Below are 27,496 nucleotides of genomic sequence, written 5' to 3' on the forward strand. Positions count from 1 at the left end.
CAAATAGATATTTATTTTTGGTGTACAAAAAAAATGTTTTGTTTTATTTCTTTCGCGTCTTCATATTTATTTAGTTCCGGCTGTGGTTCCCGCCTATTCGAAGTTTATTTACTACCTGCCTGTTCAAAGATACAAATAAGGATGTTTACAAAAATATCGTGTTATATAGCCGATCTCAGCGGCCCTTTAGCGCAGTTTAGAGCAGTGTTTGTGAGTTATAGTTCTTTATACAGTACGAGCGTAAAAATTATTTTTGGTTTATATTTTATAAATTCATCATTATAAATACATCATTATAAATACTTGGTAAGAAATATTGTATGTGTCTATTTCATATTATTTTGTTACATTTGTTTTTTTGCGTTACTTATTTTAGTAAAACTATATCAAAATGAGTGATAGTAGTAGTAATGATACTGACGTCGAATACGGCAATTTAGAAGAAAGTGGATCTGATGAAAGTGAGGAGAGTGATCTTGAATCAGATGAAATCTGTTCCGATGAAGATCATTTTCATTTATCAAGAACTTGGTGTGCCATTGATACAGATCAGCCACCCCCTGCACCACCTAGATTTTCATTTGTGGGAACCCCAGGTTGCACTTTTCCAATACCTGATGGTCAAGATGTTTTGGCATATTACCAATTATTTGTTGATGACTATTTGATAAACCTTCTGGTGACCGAAACGAACAGATTTGCCCAACAACAGCCGGGATCATCAGCGACACCTTGGGCACCTGTAACTGTTGCAGAAATGCATATCTTCCTTGCCATAAAAATTCTTCAAGGTATTGTGAAGAAACCACAAGAAAGAATGTATTGGTCAACAGCTGAAGTGTTTCAGACACCTATATTTTCTAAACTTTTCACATACCAACGATTTTATCAAATCCAAAGATATTTACATTTTGCGGATAATGTAACTTACAATAGTGCTACACACCCACACCCCAAATTGAATAAAATTTGGCCTGTATATGAGAATCTAAATGGCAAGTTTAGTTCTCTATACATTCCTGAGAGGGACGTCAGCATTGATGAAAGTTTGATGATGTACAAAGGTCGTCTTAGCTGGATTCAATATCTTCCACTGAAAAGGGCTCGATTTGGCATAAAATTATACCTGTTGTGCGAATCAAAATCGGGCTATGTACATTCGAGTATAATTTACACAGGAAAGGGAACCCTTATTAGCAATAAATATAAAAATTGGCCTATGTCTTCCCAAATAGTTTTGTCTTTGATGGAACCGTTACTGAATTTGGGATATTGCGTAACGACAGATAATTTTTACACATCCCCTCAGCTAGCAGATTTTTTAGCACAACGTAAAACAGATTCATATGGGACTATGCGAATGAATCGGCAAGAAGTACCCAAAGAAATTCGGGAAAAAAAATTAAAAAAAGGCGAAATTACCGCATTTCAAAGAGGAAAAGTCATGGTTTTGAAGTGGAGGGATAAAAAAGACGTTTGTATGCTTTCTACTGTCCATAATTCCGCAAGGGAAACTACAAAAAAGAGGGACAAAGACGGTGGACTGATAAAAAAACCTAAGGTTATTATTGACTATAATAATACAATGGGGGGCGTTGATCGGCTAGATCAACATTTGCATGATTATCCTATAGCAAGAAAAAGAGGGAAGAAATATTACAAGAAAATATTTTTCCACTTATTAGACATGTCGCTATGGAATGCTTTTGTCTTATATAATAAAAACGGTGGACAAAAGAATAATTTACAGTTTCGGCAGGCACTAATTGAGAAGCTTATAGAGAATTTTCATTCAACCTCTTCTACCAGGAAAGGTCGACCTAGCTATCAACCTGGACCCTTACGATTGACCGAGCGCCATTTTCCCGAATATGTACCACCAACGAAAAAAAAAGCTGCTCCATGTAGGTACTGCGCTGTGTGTTGCAATAAGAAGAACAAGGAAGGAAAAAGACCAAGGAAGGAAACTAGGTACTATTGCAAAAGTTGTGATGTAGGATTGTGTGCTGTGCCTTGGTTCATGGAATACCATACAAAACTGAATTTTTCAATTTCAACTCCGTTTGTTTGAAATATATTGTAAAAAATGTAATATATACTACAAAAAAGATAAACCTGTAAATCTTGTAAATAAAACTTGTTATACTACTGAAAATATTTTTTTTTTATTTTAATTATTTATGTGTTCAAAATTTATAAAAGAAGAAAAATGGATAATTTTTTGACAGAAAATTTCAAATTAATGTGTGCATGAAGTGGTTAAAAAATTTTATTATTTTATAAAAATGAAATACAAGAAATGCAGATAAGGAATTATGCGTCACAGTGGTCAGTGGTCAGTAACATTTACAGATTTCTGTAATTATATTACCACCTTTCGGACTCGGCTCCATTAACAGGCGCTGCGCGGCATTCGCTAAAATCGCTAACTAGCTAACCTAACCTACAAGATTATGTTCGTGATTACGTTCGGCGTTTTATTTGTCGCATTTTGTTAGTTTCTAATAGAAACTTTCTATTGGTTTGTTAGAACGGGTGCGATGGATATCTATTGTGAAAATATGGAAATTAATAACAAATAGTTCAGGTAACCAAACCCAATCTGGTCAAATAATAAATGTGACCTGGTCTGGTCTATTAAAAGGGACCTATCCTGCGAAATCAAGTTTTTGAGTAAACAGTAAACAGATGAAAAAAGTAAAAATCATTACAACGTGCTAGGTTACGTAGCGGCAATATTTTATTTAAATCATTACAATTTATTAATAAAGATAGAAAGTTTCATTCCAAAGAGCGTGTATTCCTCTATCAGTCTATCGGAATCGTCCGTAAACAGACCCGATCACAAATAGTAATAAAGATTATGTTCAATGGGGCCGTTACATCTTTTTTTTATTGGCTTATTCAATAGTTTAGCAAAATTGAAGACTTCTATAATTTTTTATTTTTTATTCAGAATTTTTAGGATCTGAAAATGTTACCAATGCTTCTTACTTTTACATAGTTTATCGATTTTTTTAAAGACTGCCTTTCTATTCAATTGAGATAATGGCCCCATTACATTAATACGTTCAGTGAAATTTGCCATTGCATGCAATAGCATAACCAAATTACGTAGATATCTAACGTAAATTTAATTGCTAAATAATTTTTTTAAGCTTGCGCTGGTTAATCAATTGAAAATGATGAAACAGTGCGTGAATATAGCGGATCAGATATTGAATCATTTGAATCTGGTAGCTTAGACACGAAGCGAAATATTGGTAATAAACGCAAAAGAATTTCTGCTGTCTGGAAATATTTCAAAAGATCCAATGACAAAAAATTTACCAAGTGTGTGACTTGTGGAAAAAATATAAGACCAGTGGCAATACAAGCAATTTAGCTGATCATTTAAAACGGTTTCATCCCATTGTAAATGATTTCGAAGAAACATCAACATCAAGTAGCTCAGCCCGTTCCAGCATGGAGTGAATTAATACTTATTTTACAAGATCTATTCATTACGATAATAATTCCCAAAAAAAAAGGAATGCTTGATCGCAGTTTAACATTAATGATTGCTATGGATTTGCAACATCTTGTACTATAAAATAGTATATAAAATATAAAAGATTAATTTTAGTGATTTGAACGTTAAACAATTATATCTAGCTTAAAAAGGAGCGAGAAACCGAATGTTATGTTTAGGAATAGAAAAAAAATCATATAACGTAAGTTTATTTTATGAGTTAATTTTATTTTTATGAAGCTTTAAATAAGAATTATGATATAATCCTAAATTTTCCTTCTTTGTAATTAAATTGGTGGTTTCCTGATGATGGCGTCAAGCCGAAACCGGTAGAAACCAAAAAATAACAATAAATACTATAATCGTTAAAGTACAACATTTATTTCTCTCCACTTTTATTAAACTTAAATATGTTATTGTATATAAAAAATTTGTATGGGGAATACTTAAATGTGTTATGTAACGGTATACATAACCCGGCGGTTGGTGATTATATCAATCAGGAGCGGTTCTACTAAACTTTTCTTTACTTTACCTACATTTTAATTTTTTTTTTAAATCACAAAGTTAATTTATATGTGTATTTATATTCTGCTTTTTAAAAGAAATGAACCACCCCATAGGAGTAGGCGAAGAACTTTGAAATTATGTAGAATCAGTTAGTCCATGTAGACAATGATTAAATTTTGACGGTCATCTGCCACAGCTGATAGAAATTATCTGTCTGTTAGGTCCTGAAATTGCGTGTTGTTGAATAGTATTTTTCGGAGTAGTTAGCCGTTTGTTTATGATTGTTGTCATTGATTGCATTAGTAAAGTTAGTGTCTCAAAAATGCCACGAGTTCGAAGACGTGCAAATTTTCGCCATCTTAAGCCCTTCGAAAGAGGACGAATTATCGGGATGCATGAGGCTGGTTTAAGCTTTCGGGAAATTGGCAGACGCATGGGCCGACCTCACTCCACTATCAGACGGGCTTGGATGGATTGGCAGGAAGAACGCTTAGAAACCCGTCGTAGAGGCAGTGGACGTCCTAGAGTGATAGCAGCACGCGAAGATCAGCTGTTAAGGCGAAGTGCAATATAAGAAGATTCGACGATTTATCGTCGAGTACGCACATTTGGGTTACGTTCATATCGTCCGTTCGTTATTTTCGTCTTCCTATGACTCAACAACATAAAGATGCCAGACTGCAGCGGAACCAAAACCGACTACATTGGGAACATGAATGGGAAACTATCGTCTTCAGCGACGAATCCCGATTTTGCTTATGGAATTCTGACGGACGTTTACGGATCAGACGACCTAGAGGTCAGAAGCAAAATTTACAGTTTGTTCAGCGTCGCCACATGGCTCAAACTCCTGGTGTAATGGTACTAGTATGATACTATTATGATACTGTTCATCCATTTTCGACGTTTTAAATTTTGTCAATACGGACCTGCCGTGATTTGTGCCCAGTATATGGCGCAAGGTTATTGAAGGTCGACTTCCCACATCTATCGTACCGACACGGAGTGAGGCTACTGCTTGTTATTTTTACTGTGGTAAAACTTTACTTTAAAAGTAGGGCCATCTTCACTGAAGAACGATTTTTAATCGTAGTAGTTGTTTTTTTAACCCTCGTAAATGAGTCTTAGTAATAATTTAATTTTAGTTTTTAGTTAATACTTTAAAACGTCGTTTTAACTTTGTTTTATTAAATTTTAAGAATAAAATTTTCAAGAAAATGTCGAGGCAACAGGTAAGTGATTTTTCTTCTCATATTTTTTGTTGGAAAAAAACTTGATAAATGTTGACATTGAAAATCGAATCATCCAAACAGTAATGTAAAATACCAACCGGTAACGCACCGACTAAAACAAGATAACCGTCCATACAAACCACAAATATCGTATGATTTCTATGGAAGATATTTCCGAGAAAATTTTGACATAATGTTCGGAATGGCGCGCAAAGACACTTGCAAAACATGTGACATCTTAAATAATAAAAACGAGAATGCAGATACAGAAGAAAATCAAAATTTTGAAACGCTGCTTAAAACACACCTCCAACAAGTTGAGTTGTTTTATAGCGATTCTTTAGAAGCAATAGAAAATGAAGAAGTATTACAGTGATAGGATGTTTCTAGAGAAACGTGTTTCAGCCAGAAGAACATTATTATGCCCATTTATTCATCCTATTTCCAACACTAGAATCCCACTACTCTCCCATGGACGGGGATAATGAGCCAGGTGAGAATGATCTTGAAATATGCAGGCATGAACGGTGTCTAGCTTTCCTACCAGTTCTGTGAAGCTTGTGAGACATTGCTTCACACAAAAACGATGATCGTAGAGACATCAATATATATTATAGACTAACGACAAAGACTCCAAGAATACATCCAGGCTGACCTTGGGGCATCTGAAAATGAAGCAGCAATATTGAAAGGTTATTACTTAGTTTTGTTAGGGGAAAAAGATGTATATGAACATAGGTACTTCCTTAATTTATTCTACGCTGCCATTCTACAGAAGAGTCATCAGTGTTTTCGATTTAATTAATTGTTAAAAATGCTTACGTTAAAAGAGATTGCCGCGGATGTTGTAAATTTGCATTTAGGTAACAGAGTTGATGTTTTGAAGTTGCATGGAGAAATACCGTAGGAGTTGGTACTGTATCTTTGGAAAAGCTGGTTGGAATGTAACTGGGACGTTTTGAGGACACATTGAAATCATTATTTGAGCACAATTCCGGATGTCGATAAGGATATATTTAATGAAAAAATGGATCATAGTTTAATATGTGATCAATTTAGGAATTATGAACACTGCTACCAGTTAACAAATTGTAAACACATATTGAAAGGTTTTTCGCTAAACCGTGTGCTTTAAAAAAGTGTACTTGGATATGTTAGAAAATACTATCAATCCAGTAATTACGGAAGCTCTCGAGAATCAGTTGGATAGAGAAGAATATGCCTTACTTGATGAGAGTGAATTACATTTTCAACAAGACGGAGCTCCTCCTCACTATGTTCTCCCAGTACGACAGTGGTTAGATAATACGTTTCATTTATATATTCAAACAATTTTACTTCAACAAGAAGAATTCAGGTCACACAATGCCTTTAGCAGAAGGTATTTTAAATATTACTCGCGTGGGTGAGAACGTATGTATTAGATGTGAAGACTTCCTTGTCGATGGAAATTTGAGAACCTCTTTAATACCTATTGTAATTATTATGTCAGAGGTTCATTATATTTTATATTTAGATTGTTTAATTTCATATAGATTAAGAATATTAAATAAATATCATGTTAAAAATCTCATTTAGATAAATTAAATTTATTTTAATTTAAAATATTTTATTGAAACACAAAAGACGTTGGTTTACAATTTATGTAACAATAATACCTATTATTTATAGGAACATTTTTTTCTTCTAATAAACCATATCCGATGCTTTATCTCACTATTCTAATAATAAAAACTGTTTAATTTACAATTTATGTGACAATAATACCTATTTCTACCCCTACCGCAGTAAACGTGATATATAAAGTAGAAATGCATTTTAAGTTAGTTTTAAAACAACATCATTGGAGTGACATCACATTGGCGTGGTCCAGAACTCTCGTTTCTATACTACTGAAATTAAACTTCGAATACAATGGCTCAACTCAATGCATTTTCATTAAAGGATTTAGCCCTTCATAAAATTAATTTAAGTATAAAAACCCGTGTAGATGTGTTAAGACTCCATCGACAATTACCATGGAATTTACTTTTAGATTTTTGGAAAAAGTGATTCGAAATAAATTGGATTGAATTGGGGACACATATGCACTGCCATGAAAATGTGAGTACAGTGTGCTTTGAGTTTGAAATATTCAAATATAAAATGAATCATAAGATTCAATGTGCCCTTTTCAGGACTATTCACTATTAATAAACGTTAAACGGGTTCATCGATTTAATAGAAAATGAAGCTATGTGATGCGCGTTCTGTTTGAAACGTTCAAATTTTAAATTTATTTCAAGAGGATATTGCTCCGAAGAGGTTCATGAAATTTTAGAGGAAATATTATAATAAATATAAACATGTGTCATTTAGGTACTGTAACTTGGGGAGAATTCGACCATGTGGGGTAAATTCGAACAACCGAACGCAATTTCAAATAATCCTCCAACAATTCGGACATCTTCGACTTTTATCGTTCTATACTAAAATAAGACAGACTCTTTGTGAGATTTCATGGGAGTAGGGTGTTATAGTCTGATAAGTAAAAACCTTGTTCATACTTGAATATTAACGGCTTTTTAAGCACTTTTTTCGATGATATCTTTAACAATAAATTCATTTCAAATGAATTTCAATAGCACGAGACCGCTTCCTATTAATTGTTAAACGCTGACATTTTGCAAACAATCTAGAAAATGTTGGTGAGGTTAAATTATTTAAAATACGAAAATAATATTTTTTTTTTCATTTGCAGAAAGAAAGGATCGCTGCACGAATTATTCTTCCCTTCCTATTTTTATGTTTAGTTTATGTGTATTGTCTTATTGGTTGAGCCGCGCGCTAGCCAATAACAACATTCCTAGAGTTAAGAGCGTCCAGCGGGAAAAGGTATAAATATTGAGGAAGTAACTTCTAACGTAAATTGAGCCAAATCTAGACGCAAGAGTCGAGTAGTGCCTTGAACAGAGAAGCATCACCTAGAAAAAAGTTGAAGAAATCGTCCGACCTGCTGCGAGAGCGAAGGAAGGGGGAAGATTCATGTTCTACCTGGGTGACCTCGTCCAAGCGTAATCCGGAGTAGGTAACTTTCTTTCGAAACTGAAAGCGCCCTTTTTAGGGTTTGGTTCCCGCAATGGAAAGAAAAAATGAATTTTCGTCTGCATTTTAATCGGCAGAAATGTCATTTAAAAATGGAAAAGGCTTGTCCGCGTCGTGTAGAGATTTTAACTTGCAAGCTTAATCGACACACATTTCGTCGACGATAACGGGAAGTTGATTCCCGTTCTTCCAAGCCGTCCACCTTCCACGTTGAAGACAATAGCGTTCATCGTAATACAATGTCAAAATAGTCTAAGTTAAAAGGACAGCTTAGGAATGCAAAAGCTAAGTTGAACTGTGTAACAAAACTATATAACGAGGACCGATTTGAGTATATCGAAACTACTTTGAGTGCTACGACGAAGGAATGTATTAATTCTCAGTCGTCAAGATGATATTAGTATCCCCCTAAACATTGTCGCTCAGCTGCTCAGGAGACATGTAATGGACGTGAACGTTCTCTGCGAGAATATTATTAGGAATGGGTTAGATTGCATCTTAGCCCATTCTGTTGAACCAAATGGAAAGAAACTGCAAACAATTGCTTTCTCCGACATTTACTTAAGAAGATCTCCTCGGCACACTATTTTGTGTGTTGTTCCCGCTCGTACTCTGCTAGCTTGGAACACGAAATACCTTAAGTGGTGTTCCACCCTAACCGACAACAGTATTGGTGGCGCTGCAAGAATTCATATCTTAAACACAGCGAAATTATTTCAAACATTTGAGAAGAGGAGACAAGTTTTGAATAAATGGAAGTCAAACGGGGAAGTATTAATTATGAGCTATGAAATGTATAGAACCATCGTAATATATCCCGATGACTTCAAGGTCTATGGGCCCGTCACTGCTTGGACGGTCCAGGGCCAGACGTTATAATCTACGACAATGGACACCGAATCGCGCATCGCCAGGAAGCGAATTGTTCTAAGCGACAAACCGCACGAAAGAAATCGGGCAGATTACTGACCTATGATCGAATTTACTAGGCCAGAATATCCACCAGATTTTGTGGAAACAAAATAAAACAATCATTTAAGCGTCATGGTGCAGGAGAAGATAAAAATTCCATGCGATGTAATGAACTCCCCTTTTATATATTAATTGATCTGTATAATGATCTTTAGCCTATGATCGAATTTATCAGCCTAGAATTTCTACCCGAATTTGTGGAAACTGAATGAAAAGCGACTATTTAAGGGCGTTTAATGTGAATGTAGTAGCACCGGAAACACGTTACATTTTACGACTAAAACCTACAAAAATGTAGCGAATATTTTAGTAAAAGGTCATTTTAATATTTAAAATGGTGTAACATTTGCAGTATTTTGTGTCTTTCAGAACTAAAATAATGGAAGAGAGCCGAGCAAAAATGATTCTAAATATGCTGAAAAATTCTGAAAAACAAAACGTGCTTTCGTTTTGAATGAATCTCAGAGCAAGCACGGGAATGGTATGTCACTAACTCTCAAGGTACTTTCCATTTCTGGAGCAGCCATCAACAAGTCAGGCTATTGCTATAGAATCTTCAAGAACAACTGAAAAACTGAAAATGCATTTTCAACTGACAATAAGTTAAAAGGACAGCTTAGGAATGCAAAAGGTAAGTTGAACTGTTTAATAAAACTATATAACGAGGGCCGATTTGAATATATCGAAACTACTTTGAGTGCTATGACGAAGGAATGTATTAATTCTCAGTCGTCAAGATGATATTAGTATCCCCCTAAACATTGTCGCTCAGCTGCTCAGGAGACATGTAATGGACGTGAACGTTCTCTGCGAGAATATTATTAGAAATGGGTTAGGTTGCATCTTAGCCCATTCTGTTGGACCAAATGGAAAACTGCAAGCAATTGCTTTCTCCGACATTTACTTAAGAAGATCTTCTCGGCACACTATTTTGTGTGTTGTTCCCGCTCGTACTCTGCTAGCTTGGAACACGGAATACCTTAAATGGTGTTCCACCCTAACCGACAACGGTATTGGTGGTGCTGCAAGAATTCATATCTTAAACACAGCGAAATTATTTCGAACATTTGAGAAGAGGAGACAAGTTTTGAATAAATGGAAGTCAAACGGGGAAGTATTAATTATGAGCTATGAAATGTATAGAACCATCGTAATATGTCCCGATGACTTCAAGGTCTATGGGCCCGTCACTGCTTGGACGGTTCAGGGCCAGACGTTATAATCTGCGACAATGGACACCGAATCGCGCACCGCCAGGAAGCGAATTGTTTTAAGCGACAAACCGCACGAAAGAAATCGGGCAGATTACTGACCTATGATCGAATTTACTAGGCCAGAATATCCACCAGATTTTGTGGAAACAGAATAAAACAATCATTTAAGCGTCATGGTGCAGGAGAAGATAAAAATTCCATGCGATGTAATGAACTCCCCTTTTATATATTAATTGATCTGTATAATGATCTTTAGCCTATGATCGAATTTATCAGCCTAGAATTTCTACCCGAATTTGTGGAAACTGAATGAAAAGCGACCATTTAAGGGCGTTTAATGTGAATGTAGTAGCACCGGAAACACGTTACATTTTACGACTAAAACCTACAAAAATGTAGCGAATATTTTAGTAAAAGGTCATTTTAATATTTAAAATGGTGTAACATTTGCAGTATTTTGTGTCTTTCAGAACTAAAATAATGGAAGAGAGCCGAGCAAAAATGATTCTAAATATGCTGAAAAATTCTGAAAAACAAAACGTGCTTTCGTTTTGAATGAATCTCAGAGCAAGCACGGGAATGGTATGTCACTATCTCTCAAGGTACTTTCCATTTCTGGAGCAGCCATCAACAAGTCAGGCTATTGCTATAGAATCTTCAAGAACAACTGAAAAACTGAAAATGCATTTTCAACTGACAATAAGTTAAAAGGACAGCTTAGGAATGCAAAAGGTAAGTTGAACTGTTTAATAAAACTATATAACGAGGGCCGATTTGAATATATCGAAACTACTTTGAGTGCTATGACGAAGGAATGTATTAATTCTCAGTCGTCAAGATGATATTAGTATCCCCCTAAACATTGTCGCTCAGCTGCTCAGGAGACATGTAATGGACGTGAACGTTCTCTGCGAGAATATTATTAGAAATGGGTTAGGTTGCATCTTAGCCCATTCTGTTGGACCAAATGGAAAACTGCAAGCAATTGCTTTCTCCGACATTTACTTAAGAAGATCTTCTCGGCACACTATTTTGTGTGTTGTTCCCGCTCGTACTCTGCTAGCTTGGAACACGGAATACCTTAAATGGTGTTCCACCCTAACCGACAACGGTATTGGTGGTGCTGCAAGAATTCATATCTTAAACACAGCGAAATTATTTCGAACATTTGAGAAGAGGAGACAAGTTTTGAATAAATGGAAGTCAAACGGGGAAGTATTAATTATGAGCTATGAAATGTATAGAACCATCGTAATATGTCCCGATGACTTCAAGGTCTATGGGCCCGTCACTGCTTGGACGGTTCAGGGCCAGACGTTATAATCTGCGACAATGGACACCGAATCGCGCACCGCCAGGAAGCGAATTGTTTTAAGCGACAAACCGCACGAAAGAAATCGGGCAGATTACTGACCTATGATCGAATTTACTAGGCCAGAATATCCACCAGATTTTGTGGAAACAGAATAAAACAATCATTTAAGCGTCATGGTGCAGGAGAAGATAAAAATTCCATGCGATGTAATGAACTCCCCTTTTATATATTAATTGATCTGTATAATGATCTTTAGCCTATGATCGAATTTATCAGCCTAGAATTTCTACCCGAATTTGTGGAAACTGAATGAAAAGCGACCATTTAAGCGCCTTTAATGTGAATATAATAGTACCGGAAATACGTTACATTTTACGACTAAAACTAGAATTCTAAATATGCTGAAAAATTCTGAAAAACAAAACGAAAGCAGTGCTGAATCTCAGAGCAAGCACGGGAATGGTATGTCACTATCTCTCAAGGTACTTCCATTTCTGGAGCAGCCATCAACAAGTCAGGTATTGCTATAGAATCTTCAAGAACAACTGAAAAACTGAAAATACATTTTCAACTGAGAGTACTGACGTTATTCCAGAGTTTCTGGTTGAAACAAACCCAAGTAACCCAGTTACAATTCGCATAAAACGAAAGGCCACAGACTTGCCAAATTATCGTATTTCTCCGATTCACGCAAACGAAAGTAACGTAGACCACACTGATAGCGACCCAAATTAAGATTTAAACAATAAAACTGAAAAAAAAATGTCATGTTCTCAAAAACACAAACACTTATGCTGGAAATTTGCATCGTAGTAACTCTTCGTCATCCTATACAAGTTCGTCCTCGAGTTCTACAACTTCATCTTCAAGTGAGTCAGAATGTTTAACTAAAGAAAAAGACAAGAAAGGAAAAAATCGCTCTATCTAATTTTGTGGAAAATATCCTATGTTTGCCACACTCTTCTGCAAATTGCGAGAGAGTGTTTTCGACCTATAATTTGTTAAAAACTAAACCAGTGGTTCCCAAAGTGGTTCCTACGGACCCCTTAGGGTCCCTGTAAGTTCTCAGATGGTCCGTAGCAAAATAAAATTAATTCGGGGGTCCATAGGTAGCGTTGGAGGGTCCGCAAAAATTAGGAACGGTAGTCAGTTGTTGTAGTATATGTAAGTCTGTGAAGTGTATTAACAACTAAATTTGTAAGATTCTATAGCGTATGTTTGGAAACTGATACAAAAGATGAAACTATATTTAAGGAATTAAAAATTTTTTTAAGCAAAAGCTATTCCTTTGTGTAATATCATTTGCGTTACTACTGATGGTCCTCCGGCAATGGTAGGACGCCATCGAGGTTTTCTGGCATATTTAAAACAAGCAGTACCGAATGTATTAACAGTACATTGTGTCATTCAACGACAACATTTAGTAGCAAAAAATCTTACATCGCTCACTGAATTATGTGATTACAGCAGTTAATAAAATCAAAAAGAATGCCTTAAATGAGAGATTATTTACTCAACCTTGCCTGGAGAATGATGATGGTTACAATCGTTTGCTACTTAACACAGAAGTACGTTGGTTGTCTAGAAGTGCATGTTTGAATAGATTTTACTCACTTTTTGATTAAGTTTTAGAATTCTTTGAAACTGAATACAATGATCTGCGACTTAATTTATTTCATTCAAGAAATGATATGTTTGCCAAATTTAACGAAATCAATTTGAAGCTGCAAGGCGATCAGTTGAATTTAATAAAAACAAAAAGTGGAATATCTGCATTCGTAAAAAAACTTTTTTTTTCTATAAAGAAAAGTTAGGAAGAGAAGAATTCTCTTAATTTCACTTAGATTTCAAAAAAAGATTTGAAGACATTCTTCATTTGGTTATTGCCGATTGGGTGTTGGACCCTTTTACATACAAATCAACTAGCTCTGTGTTTATTCATTAGCAACTTATCAAGCTAAGTACAAACGAAGAATTAAAACCAATGTTTGTTGACGGATATGAAAAATATTGGTTACAAAAACAGATACCAACTTTATATCCCGAAGGACACAGCGGAAAAGTTTTTAATAGCTTTTTCGTCTTCATAGTTAATGGAACGTAGATTTAGTGCGGTTATGAACCTGATTACGAAAAAAAGAACCCGACTTGATGTTAGTGCTCGTGGTGACTTGCGGTTATTGCTTACAAATATAGAGCTAAACATAAATAATTTGATCACAACTCATCAGGCTCAGCCATCTCATTAAAAAATGTTTTCTTTAAAACAGGAACATGTTTTTTTTAATGTTGTTTTAAATATCAAAATATTTGTTGTATGTATTTATTTTACGTCACAAGTCAGTGACAGGTCATCAATTTTCTAGCCAGCTCACTTTTTACGACCACTGCATTCCGGTAAAAACAGTTTTAGTAGCACGGCACTGACTAGGGGGTCTACGATCACGTTTTGGCTCAACAAGGGATGCGTAGCCATAATAAGTTTGGGAACCACTGAACTAAACAAAGAAACCGTTTAGAAACGACAACAATATCTGGATTGTTATATACAAAACAACATATGGAAAAGTATGTATGTCACAATTTTCCAGTTGAAAAGGACTTGACAAATAAGATGACTGATACTATATTAAAAGGTAAAAGTTCCTACCAAGTTTTTAGTTAGAAAGTTTTTTGACGAAGAAAAGAATCTGGGAGGGCTTGCAATGGACGTTAAGAAAGCAGTTCAAAGAACAGCAAAAGCCCTTGGTGTCAGTGTGAGAACGGTAAGAAGAGTCTCTCATGAGTGCATAAGTAAAGGCACTGTAGAAAATCCAGTGCCAAAATCGGCCAGAAAAAAGATAGAATGTAATAAAGAACTGCAAGGAGTTATAAGAAGACTGGTATTCGATTATTACCTTGCGAAGAGATTTCCGACTGCTCTTCCACCGTTTTGTATGAAAACATTGTATCGTTGGTTAAGAAACCTCCATTTTGTTTATAAAAAATTAAACAATAAACCAATTTTAATGGAACACCCGAATAATGGTGCAGATTTGGGCAGATTTTTTAAACTCTTTGCTAACTTACCGAAACACCGGATGGAGAATCTATTATATGGTGTTCAAAAGGTTAATGGCTATAGAAGTGGGATAAAAAGACCATCAGGCGCCGGTCAAAGAATCATTATCTTACACATTGGCAGTGAAGACGGATTTCTACCGGGTGCAGAAAAATGCTTTATTGGCGAGAAAAAGAAAGCTAAAGCTGATTATCACCAAGAAATGAATCGACAACATTACGAATAGTGGTTCAGACATGTATTGCCCATAATACCAGCGAGATCTGTTACCATAATAGACCAAGCCCCATACCATACTATGTTGAATCCTAATTTCAGAAATCCAACTACAGCATGGAAAAAAGGGGATATCATCAGGTGGCTTCAGGAAAGGAATGTGTCGGTATCTGAAAGTTATACCACATTTTCATCGATGACCAGACCACAGCTTTTACAACTGTCACGTCCTTATCATTATCAGAGACCTTATCTGTTAGATTCTTCGGTACAACAAATTAGGGGCGATGAGGTAAAACTGCTTTGGTTACCAGTTGCACACTGTGAATTTAACGCAATTGAATTAATATGGGCCTATGATAAAAATAAAGTGACAAGGAACAACAACACCTATAAAATTAACGACGTTCTCAATTTTTTGTCGCAATGCAATTGCTTCAGCTACGCCACAAATCTGGTAAAATTGCGTCAGACATGTTAAGAAAACTGAAGATAAATACATAGAAAAACGCCATCTTGTTGATACCGCCATATACGAGGAATACCTTACTATGGATGAAAGCGATGACAGTTTCTCATCAGACGATCTCTCTGAAACGATGTTTGGTGAAAATGAAGTTTATGAGAGAGATGTTCCGTTAATTCCTGATTACTTTTTGGAACAGACAATGAGAGAAGAGATAATAGAAGAAAGAACAGAAATCACTAATATTAATGATGCCGATGTTCCTGGCACTTATCGGATTAATGATTGTAGCAGATGCAAAGACAATACAGGAAAGATTACGCAAAAGGGACTGAGTTGAATTTTATTAAGTTTGTAATTATTATTACCCTATTAGAAGGAAATATACGATCGATAATCGTATACGCTACTCATCGTTTATTTAAATAGTTATCTACTACATGTTACTTGATTGATGTACAAATTGATGTATATCTATTAGTAATCTGTACGCATCGAAGAGGGCACTACGGCTTCATTTATGTTACGTAAGGTGCGCCAATAAATCGACTCATTTTCTGTATAGTGATGGTACAGTAATATTATTGGTATGTCAGATCATCAATATTACCATCGCATCTATCACCGCAAAAAATTACTAGCACTTCTTCAACACAAGCAAGCAAATACATGAATGCTTACAAATTTCAGGAAGAATTTCGTTCTTGTCAAATGTCAGCAGAAGATGCTCTACTGGTTGAAGCTAAATTAACTAGACGTCAATACAACATTATTAGAATGCAAAATCCTGACATATACCCATCCTACAAAGTTGTACAGGAAAAAAAAAGAAATGCTTTCCAAATAAGGAAAGTGTAAATATCACAACGACTTCAGCAGAAGTTGAATTACAAGCTTTGCTAAATTATACCGTAGAATGTTTGATTACTGTACAAAAGGATGTCATAAATTCACTAGATGAGAAGGATTTGAGTAAACTTTGTTTAATAACCAAGTGGGGGTTTGATGGCAGCTCCGACCACAGTTTCTATAAACAAGCGATTCATCTGTGTTTATAACATCGCTTTGTACCGCTTCGTTTGGTACGCGATAGCTCTGAGATAATTTGGCAAAATCCTCGCCCATCATCTACAAGATTCTGCAGACCTTTAAAAATCAACTTTATTAAGGAGTCTTCAAAAGTTTCCATGCTAGAAAAAAATAGAGTTGATAAAGAAATCACAAATATACAGAACAGTGATTTAACTTATAATGGAAAATTAATTTCAGTTAGTCATAAGCTAATTTTTTCTATGATTGATGGCAAAGTATGCAATTCACTAACTGAAACTTCTTCTACACATAAATGTTATATTTGTGGCGCAACATCGAAAAGCTTTAATTCTATTGATCAAATGATTAATAGAGAAATAAAATCTAATTACATATATACAATTCGGGATGTCAGTAGTACATGGTTGGATTCGATTTTTTGAATGCCTTTTGCATTTATCTTATAAAATCCCCATAAGAAGTGGCAAGTTCGAGGTTCAAAAACTCTTTAGGGACAAATGTGATTTAATGGTAAATATACCCAAGCCAGGATTTGGAAATACAAATGATGGTAACACTGCAAGACGTTTCTTTGTTAATCCAGAGCTTTCTCCGGAAATTACGAAGGTAGACATTAATTTGATTAAAAGAATGCACGTCATTTTAATAGCTGTATTATCTGGTCTGTTGTGAAAATTTGCGCAACATTTTAAACAACGACAGTAATCTACTAAAAAAATTCACTCAAACGAGAAATATGCCAAGGAATAAAATAATATTATACATTTTTTTATTATATTTGTAAATTGTACTTATGTTGAAATTTAAGAAATATATTATGATACTATTTTTATTTTTTATGAAAATTTTTTTTGTTTTATGATTATAAATGATAAGCAGTCTGCTCAAGCTCTGGACAAGTGGCTAGAAAGGCTACTTGAATCTAAAAACCGTCCAAAATAGATACAGAGAAGTAACGTCAAAGAAACAATTACAGACAGGTAAAATGCAATAAATTGAAAAAAATCCCTGTGTCTACATATAAACTGACTTTATATGTAGACACAGAACTTTCAACGTCTTTTAACTTGCAACTTCATTTTATTTTATTTATGTTCTTTAAATAACAACTGGTATAATGGACTTTGATTATAGTTCAAAATATATAAAGGAGAAAAGGACAAACAAAGATAAGTTATTAGAAATTAACGAATTTATTATTACCAAGCCAGAACCGCAATAGATAATAATAAGCCGTCGACAGTCACAGATGGGCCTTATACATCCCAAGAAACGACAATAATTTATATCTGCTACTGTTGAAAGCATCTCACACTTGGGTGCACCACTTAATTATAAAGCAAACAGGTTGGTGAGCAGAAAAACAACAAAATGCGAGAAATAACAAAGAGCTGTTTTAATTTGAACATTTTTAGTAAGAAAAACTCCAATATCCAAGTTTGACTTGGAACCATAAGAAAGTAATCTTAATTTTCGACAAAGAATCTGAATCCATTATCGCATTTGTAGAAAACCAACCTTTATATTTTATAAGCCGATCTTGGCTCATATCTTGTAATCATAATGGTGAAATTTTATGTCATATTTTGAAATATATCTTGAAAATATCTCATCTCAACCTCTTTGGCCAAGATGAGTCCTTTTCCAAACAATTATTATGGACATTGAGTATCATGACTTAAGCATGATATAGCATCATGATATTCTTGAAAATTCAAAACATTGCGTGAAAATTAGATTATTAATATTTGGGTTCTTGGTTATAATTTTAAAAATGATGCTTATACAGAAGTTTGAACGACTTATAATAATTATGCGGAGAGTTGCATGATATCCAGTACACAGAAAAATAAGCAGAGTTATAAGGATGAATTACATTTTGGGAGTTTTAATAAAACAAATGATCAAAAAAGCAGATTCCAAAATGTATAAGTTGCACGTACACATGCGTTCCACAAAGAATTATTCAAACACTCTGGCAATTATTCTTGGTAGAACGCTTGTGTACCTATCCATAGCACAGCCATAAAAGACTGGTTCCTAAACTACACATCACAAATATGAAATCATTGAGATATATTAACAGCATATTGGGGAAATAATACACACATTTATGTTGGTCTGATAATATCCCACATGTGACAAATATTTACTATTAATGTAATGACCCCAGTTTAGTTGCACAATGACTGACCATCTGAAATCCATGCAATTCACACACAAGCTGAAACAAAAAGAAAAACATTAATTAATTGAAGAAATCAAACTAAAAGTGTAGTATGTTAAAATTGAATTTTTTCTTGTATTCCCACCATCTTTATTATGGAAATCAAGCTTATTTGCCATGAATAACATTTAAAAAAAATATCATAGTTAAAATCCTTGCAAAAAAAAGAAGATCCCAAAATTCATCTCTACTAAAAAGCTGTACTTATTAAGAGGTAAGCTCTAATATCTCATTAATAATATCATAATATCTCACAAATTTATAACACACATAGTTTAATTGAATAAGTAACACCTTGTAATATACTAATGTTATAAAAAAAATCTACATCACCGTTGAATCTCATTTCTTAATCATTTACTTAAACCAGTTGCATAAGAAAAAAATAAGAAGACTGACAGATTCAACTTTACAATTATCTAGTAGTGCTCTAATTAACCCATTTGCATCATACAGAAGAAATTACTAGTTGAGCAGAAAATGAAACTTTGTAGTAAAACCAATGATAATAAATGGTACCTTGAATCTGAGAGCAATAAAAAACATAGATAAGTCTTCTGGAGAGCAAATAAAAATGACTGGATGTCGCAAAATTTTATAATGCAGGTAGCCACAATAGAGACTTTAATGATCCTCACTTAAAACTGGTGTTTTTTCCTCCAAATTATACATCATTGATAACTTTTGTAATGGTGGAGAAATAACTAGAGAAGAGCAGTTTCAAGCAACTTGGAAAAAAAAAATAGATTAGCTGTAATTTCTAATGAGAGTCATGATGAAATTAATTGTGTGATCCTGATAAGCAGTTTCTATTTATTTTATAATAATAATTATTACAAATATATTTCATATTTTTGTTTTTGACTTAAAACTCGAAGTTAAATTATTTGTTCATTTCTATTTTTTATTGAATCCAAATTTCAACTATCATAAAATTTTACACCTTAATACTTGATTTCGATATAACAATGATAGACATCGCCTTGATTTATGCTAAACACTCAAAACGGGATTTAGTTATGGTTACAACCTAAAAGACATGCAAAATATATACAACAATATAAATTATTCTACCCCCAACTCCAGCATACCGAAAATCCACATCGCCGCCTCACTAACATTAACTCATAAAAGATTATTACTTTATCTTGTTAAAATTAAACTATTACCTGTTAAACTGAGGAATTGTCTTCAAAAGTTAGACTACAGCAAAACCATAGTGTTAGATATTGAATTACTATATAAACAACGCAAGTTATGGCGAAAGGGTAAGATTGTAAAGGTAATAAGTCACTCAACTTATTTAATACAATGTGATAATGACGTAAAATTTGTTCATGTTAATGACATTAGATCTAACCCTTATGGTAGTATTAATATTGAGACTAGTAATAAGAATGAGATTAATAAAGAGAAGGATGTAACAACATCTAATGAATCATGTTTTAAAGAACTAGGTAATGCAAATGAAAATATTATTGTCAACACTCCGATATGTAATGAAACACCAAAGTCACCTATAGCTGATATCGAGAGACCTGTTATAGAAGAACCGACACTTACAACCTAACCGTCTGTTTTTATTAATAAATCTCCTAAGACAAATAATGTAGTTACTAAGTCGGGAAGAATTGTTAAACCGCCTAAAAAATTAGACTTCTAAACTTGTTTTTAAACAGGGGGAGAAATGTTGTGAATGTGACTAGACTACCAAATGTACATTAATAAAACAGTTAGACAATAGGTGGCGCGAGATCGATAGCAAGTCACTCAGAAGCGTCATACAAAATGGTGTGTGTAAAGGTAGCCACAGACGTTGTTCTTTTTTGGCAGTTTTAACCGCACGGGTAAAACTGTCGGTGTGTGGCCAAAAACCGTCCTCCTTGCCGGCGTTCAAAAATATCTGCTGCAGCTTGATTTTAACCGTCCGTTTTCAAACGTGTTCGTTCAAGTCGGTTCGTGTCTGTGACGACGCAGTTAAGAAGGACCGGTTTTGTCAGTGTCGACTCTGTCCTCGATTAACCGCAAGTTATTTTGTTGTTGTTTTCACAATGACAGACCTAAGGAGTTACAACAAACAATTTATAATTGAGTTCATAGAATTGTATAGAAGCCATCCGTGCCTTTGGAAAATTAAATCTACTGAATATTCTGATAGAGATAAAAAAAATAAAGCTTACGAAGACATGATAATAAAATTACAAGAAGTAGATAATTCCGCAACGAAAGAATCTGTTAAAAAGAAAATAGACTCTCTACGTGGTTGCTTCCGAAAGGAGTTAAAAAAAGTAATACAATCTAAGAAATCTGGTTCGGGGACTGATGAGGTGTACAAGCCCCATTTCTGGTACTACGAATATTTATTATTCCTTACAGACCAGGAAACACCGAGAGAAACAGTATCTAATATTGATGAAGAGACAAATAGCAATCAAGTAAGTAAAATAGTATATTAAGTATCCAGAACGGTAAGTACAATTTACCGGTCGACGACAATGTTTGGAGACTGAGCGACGCGTTACGTAACGGAGCGAAGGTACAATATTGTCGGAAACCGGTTAATTGCTCACCGTTCGTGATGGTGACAACATTTTTTGCACGACCGAAATGAATATAAATAGAAAAATAATTTACTGAAATATATTGACATTTATAATTATTTTGTCAAAATTTGAATTAATTACGTTGCCCTGGTTTTATTTACAAATTATTAGTTATTTATTTATTTTAATATTCTAGGTTTCTGACAATGAATTAACTCCTGAGGTGCTAGAATCTCCCGGTATCTGTTCACCGCCCACACCTAGTTCATCTACATCACAAACATCTGTACGGCTATCTAAAGCATCGAAAAGATACAACAATAAATGCGACGAAGTGTTAGACGTGATTGGAAAAAATATATATATAATATATATATTGGAAAAGCATGGGCATCGAAATTAAGAGACCTCGATCCCCAACAAGCTATACACGCAGAAAAATTAATAAACGATATATTCTACGAGGCACAGTTGGGAAATTTAAATCGCAATTGTTTTGTACAAACGCAACATGAACTTTATACAAACAACGTTCAGCCTCCATTCAACACTCGGCAATCACAAACCCATCCTTCATTCAACAACCAAACCTTATTAAACACTCAACTCCCATTTAACACTCAGCAATTATCACACACTCAACCCTCATTTAACAATCAGCCTCTATTCAACACTCAGCAATTATTGCACACTTACCCTCATTTAACACTCAATCCTCATTAAACAGCCTCTATTCAACACTCAGCAATCAATGCCCACTCAAACTTCATGCACACCTCTCAATAATACGCAACCAAATGAAAAATCGCGAACACCCAATAATCAAACGGCTGCAACTGCTAACATTGTCGTAGGAACCATCACAGCAGATTAGATGATGATAACGCTACGATTTCAGAAAAACTGAACGAAACAACGCCTAGTGTGTGGATATGGTCGTTGTTCGTGTTTACGCGTACAGTTTTACCCGTGCGGTTAAAACTGTCAAAAAAGAACGACGTCTGTGGCTACCTTAATAACCGTCCAACTTACTAAATAAAATAACTCATTAAACAGTGTTTGTGTCTTATTGAATAGTAATTCAATAATGGAAGTTGATTCCGGAGCGTGTAAGTCTGTTATACATGTAACGCATTACAAAAAGTATTTATGATATCTTTTGATAGTTCTTTTCCTCTGTTCATAAAAAGTGATTTTTCCAATCCTTTTTTTACCGTTTGGACACCTCTCTCGGCCAATCCATTACTTTGTGGATGGTAAGGTGGTGACTTTACCGGCCTCACTCCATTTGATTGACAAAAAGCAACCAATTCTGTTGAGTTAAAAGGTGGACCATTGTCCGAAAGAATTTCAACAGGTAAACCAAAAATTGAAAATATTTCCTTAAGTTTTCTAATGGTTTCCTTTGCAGTTGTCCCCTTATTCATCATTTTCACTTCTATCCACTTAGATTTATTGTCCACCAACAATAGAAAAGTGTACCCATCTTTGTGAAAGAAATCTATATCTACTCTGTAAAAATTTCTTGGTGAGCTAGACCATGGCAATAAGACACTTCCATTTGAAAAATTTTGAGTTTGCTGACATACATCGCACAATCCAATGAAACGTTCCACTGCCTCATTAATTCCTGGCCACCAACAGTACGACCTTAACAACATAGTCCCAATATGTTGTTCATGGAAAAGATTCAAAATCACATCTTGTAAAAATGGTGGAATTACAACTCTATTTCCCAACAACAAACAGTTGTTTTCTATTGTTAATTCATTTCGTTTTAGAAAATAAGGTTTCAAATTTTCATCCTTCACTGAATTTGGCCATCCTGATCTTGTATAATCTTTAACCCTGATTAAAGTTACGTCTTTCTCTGTTGCTTGTGCAACATTTCCCACATGAATCGGTAATTCATTCACCAAACAAAAGGAATGTATGTAATTCGGTATGTCAGTTTCAGTTTGTACTGGTAATCGTGATAAGCCATCTGCGTTTGCCACTAGTGCTCCTTTCTTGTATTCTATTTCATAGTCATACGCTGATAAAATAATGGCCCATCGTGTGATACGTGCTGCTGCAGTTATCGGAATACCTTTCTTTCTTCCGAACAAGAATTGTAACGGTTGATGGTCTGTAACCAATACAAATTTTCTGCCATAAATATATTTGTGAAATTTTTTTAAACCAAAAATTAATGCTAATGCTTCTCTTTCTAGATTAGAATAAGATTTTTCAGCTGCATTCAATGTACTTGAAGCAAACATAATGGGTTTATCCTGTCCATTAATTTTATGACTGAGCACTGCTCCTACTCCATAACCACTGGCATCACATGTAATGTAAATTGGTAATTTCGGATTGTAATGGGTTAAAACACTACTGGACGTCAATAACATCTTACTGGCTTGAAATGTTTCTTCATGCTCTTTTAACCATATAAATTTCGTTTCCGATGGACATAAATTGTATAATGGTTTAAGTTTAGTTGACAACATTGGTATGAACTTTCCGTAATAATTCATTAAACCCAAGTAAGATTTTAATTGAGTAAGGTTAGTTGGTGAAGGTGCATTTACTAGACAAGCTATTTTATCTTTTGTGGGGTGTGTTCAATCTGTTCATTACTTCATGCACGTTCTTATAACACTCTTCAATAGTCGATCCATGAATTAAAATGTCGTCTAAATAACATTTTGTTTTAGGTATTCCAGACAAAATAGTATCCATTACGGCTTGAAATATCCCTGGTGCAGAGCTAATACCATATGTCAATCTGTTGTATCTAAACAATCCCAAATGAGTATTGATTGTTAACAATTCCTTGGAACTATCATTAATACGCAATTGTTGGTAAGATCCTTTCAAATCGATAACCGTAAATATTTTACTACCCTCCAGGCATGCAAATATGTCGTCTGGTAATGGTAAAACGCAGTGATCACAATCAAGGATGCGATTCAACGTTTTTTTAAAATCTACACAAATTCTGATTTCATTACTTTGTTTTTTTGGAATTACTACTATAGGACTTGCCCATTCACTGTATTTAACTTTAGATAAAATTCCTGTTTCAACCATTTTCGCTATTTCTACTTCTACTTTTGGTTTTAGCGCGTATGGCATTTCATAAGCACGGTGAAAAATGGGTTTGACATTCTCTTTTAATTTCAATTCAGCTTTAAATTTGTTAATGTATGAATTACTATCTGAATCAAATACTTTATAAAACTTAGATTTTAAGTCACTAACTAATTTTTGACATTTTTCATTTTCGGTATCCTCAACACTATATGTTAAATGAGTTGTCTGGTTTCAATATCCCCTAAATCCATTTTTGGGCAAAAATGAGATATATACGCCATCTGTTAGAAAAAGTTGTTTTCTATAAAATACTCGGCGTTTGTGTCGAAAATTTTCTATGTCATCACATTATGGCGTGTACATAGTTTACTTTTAATTACACCGTCACTACCGTTAGTATTATTGAGTTTCTCGCAATATATTGTAGAAAAATAGGTAAAGATCAAAAAATGTCTTGTTTGGATATAAAAGAAACGGATTCTAGTCACGCAAGAAAGCGATCGCGGAATCCAGAATGTTGGCAACTCAATATTAACAAAGTGAAGAGGTATTTTCAGTTTTATGTGTATTATTAAAACTTTCTATTGCTTATTTTTTTTAATTTCAAGGTACTCACCTATTAATTTGCCAGAGTACCCAAAGTGCAATCACTGTACAAAGTCTTACAGATGCAGTACTTTAAAAAATGATTATGTTTTAATGTTCCATAAGGCGTTTTATTCTAAATGTAATAAAATTCATCAGGATAATTTCATTATAAAATTTACCAACATAAAAAAGCCAAAACGTGTAAGAAACACCAAAGGTGGTCCATCCCGAAAGTATTCAACCACATACTGGGTTCAAACAAAAGAGAATAAGAGGGTTCCTGTGTGTAAGAGAACCTTTACCAAAATTTTGTGTATAGGTGGAGAGAGGGTAAAAGGAGTATTAAATCGGCACTTTCAAACAGCACAAATGGCAACTGAAAGACGAGGTGGTGATAAGAAGAAAAATAAATTTTTGCACATAAGACAAAAAGTTATTGAATTCATTAAGAAGTTTAAGCCGTTAGAGTCTCATTACTGCAGAGCGAAAATTGCTTGCCGGATTTATCCAGTGATCTAAATATCAGAAAGATGTGGAAGTTGTTTCAAAGGGAAAACACTGACGCTGAAAATATTAAAGAGAGCTACTTTCGATTTATTTTTAATACTTCCTTCAACATCGGCTTTGGATCTCCTAGCACCGATGTTTGCTCTAAGTGTCTTGAACTCCGGGAAAAAATTAAAAATGAAAAGGTTGCATCTATTAAAACAGTGCTAACTACAGAATACCGAATACATAAGCTCAGGGCCAAAGCATTTTTTGAACAGCTAAAAGAGAAACGGGACGGCCTTCTGACAATTTCTTTTGATTGTCAGAAAAACTTGGTATTGCCCAAAATACCAGATCAAAGTACCTATTATAGTAGACAACTGTACATTTACAACTTCACTACTATAGTGGGGCTCTCACATGCTCCGTTAACAAAAGATAATGTTAAAATTTTCACGTGGACTGAAGATGAACATGCCAAGGGCGCCAACGAAATCGCAAGCTGCGTCTTTTACACTTTAAACAATAGTAACTTAGAGGGAATAGATACACTTCGATTGGTCGCCGATGGATGCGGCGGCCAAAATAAAAATACCATTATGATATGTATGTTGTTCGAATGGCTAAGCAGTATAAGCAGTTCTATTAGAACAATCGAGCTGGTATTCCCAGTGGTTGGACACTCCTACATTCCACCTGACAGAGTTTTTGCTACTATCGAAAAAGAAATAAGAAAGAAGAAATTGTAATGCCAGAAGAATACATAAAATTTTCAAGAACATGCTACTGTTTTTAAACTTGGAAAAGATGTTCCCGATAGTGATTGGAAAGGTGCTGGTCAAAAAATCCTTAAGCCAGTGTCTCAATGGCATTTTAAATTTAACCAATGTAAGAGATATATTATACGACGTGGCAACAAAAACGCCATCACCATTCGAGGTAAGTTATCTTACCGTTCAGACACCGGAACATTCAAAGGAGTTTTTAGGAAAAACCAAACCGCCATGAATATCCAGCCAAAAGAAAGTCCTACCGGAGTGAAACCAAAAGATCTGAAAATGAGAGATGTAAATAACTTGTTAAGCAAACATTATGGAAAGAACTGGAGAGCGGTAGAAAATTTGGCTTATTATAGAGATGTGTTGGGAAAATTTCAGAACACTAATATTCCTGGCGATTCCCGAGAAGACAGTGGGGACGAAGAGCCTAGTTTATGTGATTCAACCGAAAATATACCTGATGTTAGAGTTTAACAGTTTTTTAAGTACAGTTTTTAAATAACATATCTTTCAAAAAATAAAGTTTCTTATTATTAGCTACAAAGAGATTTGATTCACTTTCAATTCATGCCTAATCCATTTTGTTCAGATTCAAATGAACCTTAATCCACAGTTTGGTAGCAAACGCAACCAAACACCATTTTTAAATCCACTTTGTGATTTCTATATCTATTTCAAAAGACGTGGTTATAGAATTTTTGAAACTTCAGTAAGTCTTCTAATAACAAATAAATTACGTTTAAATTAATAACGCCAAAATCATCCCAAAATACTTTTTTGCCGTTTTCTCAAAATCGAAAAATTTGGACTTAAGGGTATTTGAAACCAAACAACTCAAAGTTAAGTTGTTATTTGATACCCTAACTTTTGAATCAAGGACATTTTGCCATTTCGGATTTAACACATTTAGCCAATTACGACCCAACAGCGGTACAAAAGTATTTTTACACTCTATTACTATTAAAGGTAAACCAAAACATTTATTTCTATATTTTACGGCAACTATTAATTCGCCTATAATAGAGACATTTTCTCCTGTTATTACTTTTAATTTTATGTTTACTGGTTTTAACACTACTTTACCAAAATATTTTTTGTAATGCGTTACATGTATAACAGACTTACACGCGCCGGAATCAACTTCCATTACAACATTGT

At 34.4% G+C, this 27,496-nt stretch overlaps 1 protein-coding gene and 1 pseudogene across 1 annotated transcript; both read left to right on the forward strand.

Moving 5' to 3' along the window:
- Positions 1 to 391: 391 nt before the first annotated feature.
- On the forward strand, positions 392 to 13,942 carry LOC139431829 (piggyBac transposable element-derived protein 4-like). The gene is made up of 2 exons (XM_071200038.1): positions 392 to 1,561; positions 13,784 to 13,942. The coding sequence occupies exons 1-2, from the start codon at positions 392 to 394 to the stop codon at positions 13,940 to 13,942; spliced, it is 1,329 nt and encodes a 442-aa protein (XP_071056139.1).
- A 6,970-nt stretch (positions 13,943 to 20,912) lies between these two features.
- LOC139431730 (uncharacterized) lies at positions 20,913 to 22,460 on the forward strand (annotated as a pseudogene).
- The last annotated feature ends 5,036 nt before the right edge of the window (positions 22,461 to 27,496 follow it).

This window comes from Onthophagus taurus, chromosome 11 (assembly GCF_036711975.1).
Source record: "Onthophagus taurus isolate NC chromosome 11, IU_Otau_3.0, whole genome shotgun sequence".
In the NCBI taxonomy this organism is placed as follows: Eukaryota; Metazoa; Arthropoda; class Insecta; order Coleoptera; family Scarabaeidae; genus Onthophagus; species Onthophagus taurus.

What these genes read in the sequence shown, in the direction of transcription:
- LOC139431829 (XM_071200038.1), top strand. Translation starts at nt 392, where the DNA reads ATGAGTGATAGTAGTAGTAATGATACTGACGTCGAATACGGCAATTTA. An exon ending in GACTGATAAAAAAACCTAAG is followed by an intron (nt 1,562 to 13,783) that starts GTTATTATTGAC and finishes TTTATTCATTAG; the next exon opens with CAACTTATCAAGCTAAGTAC.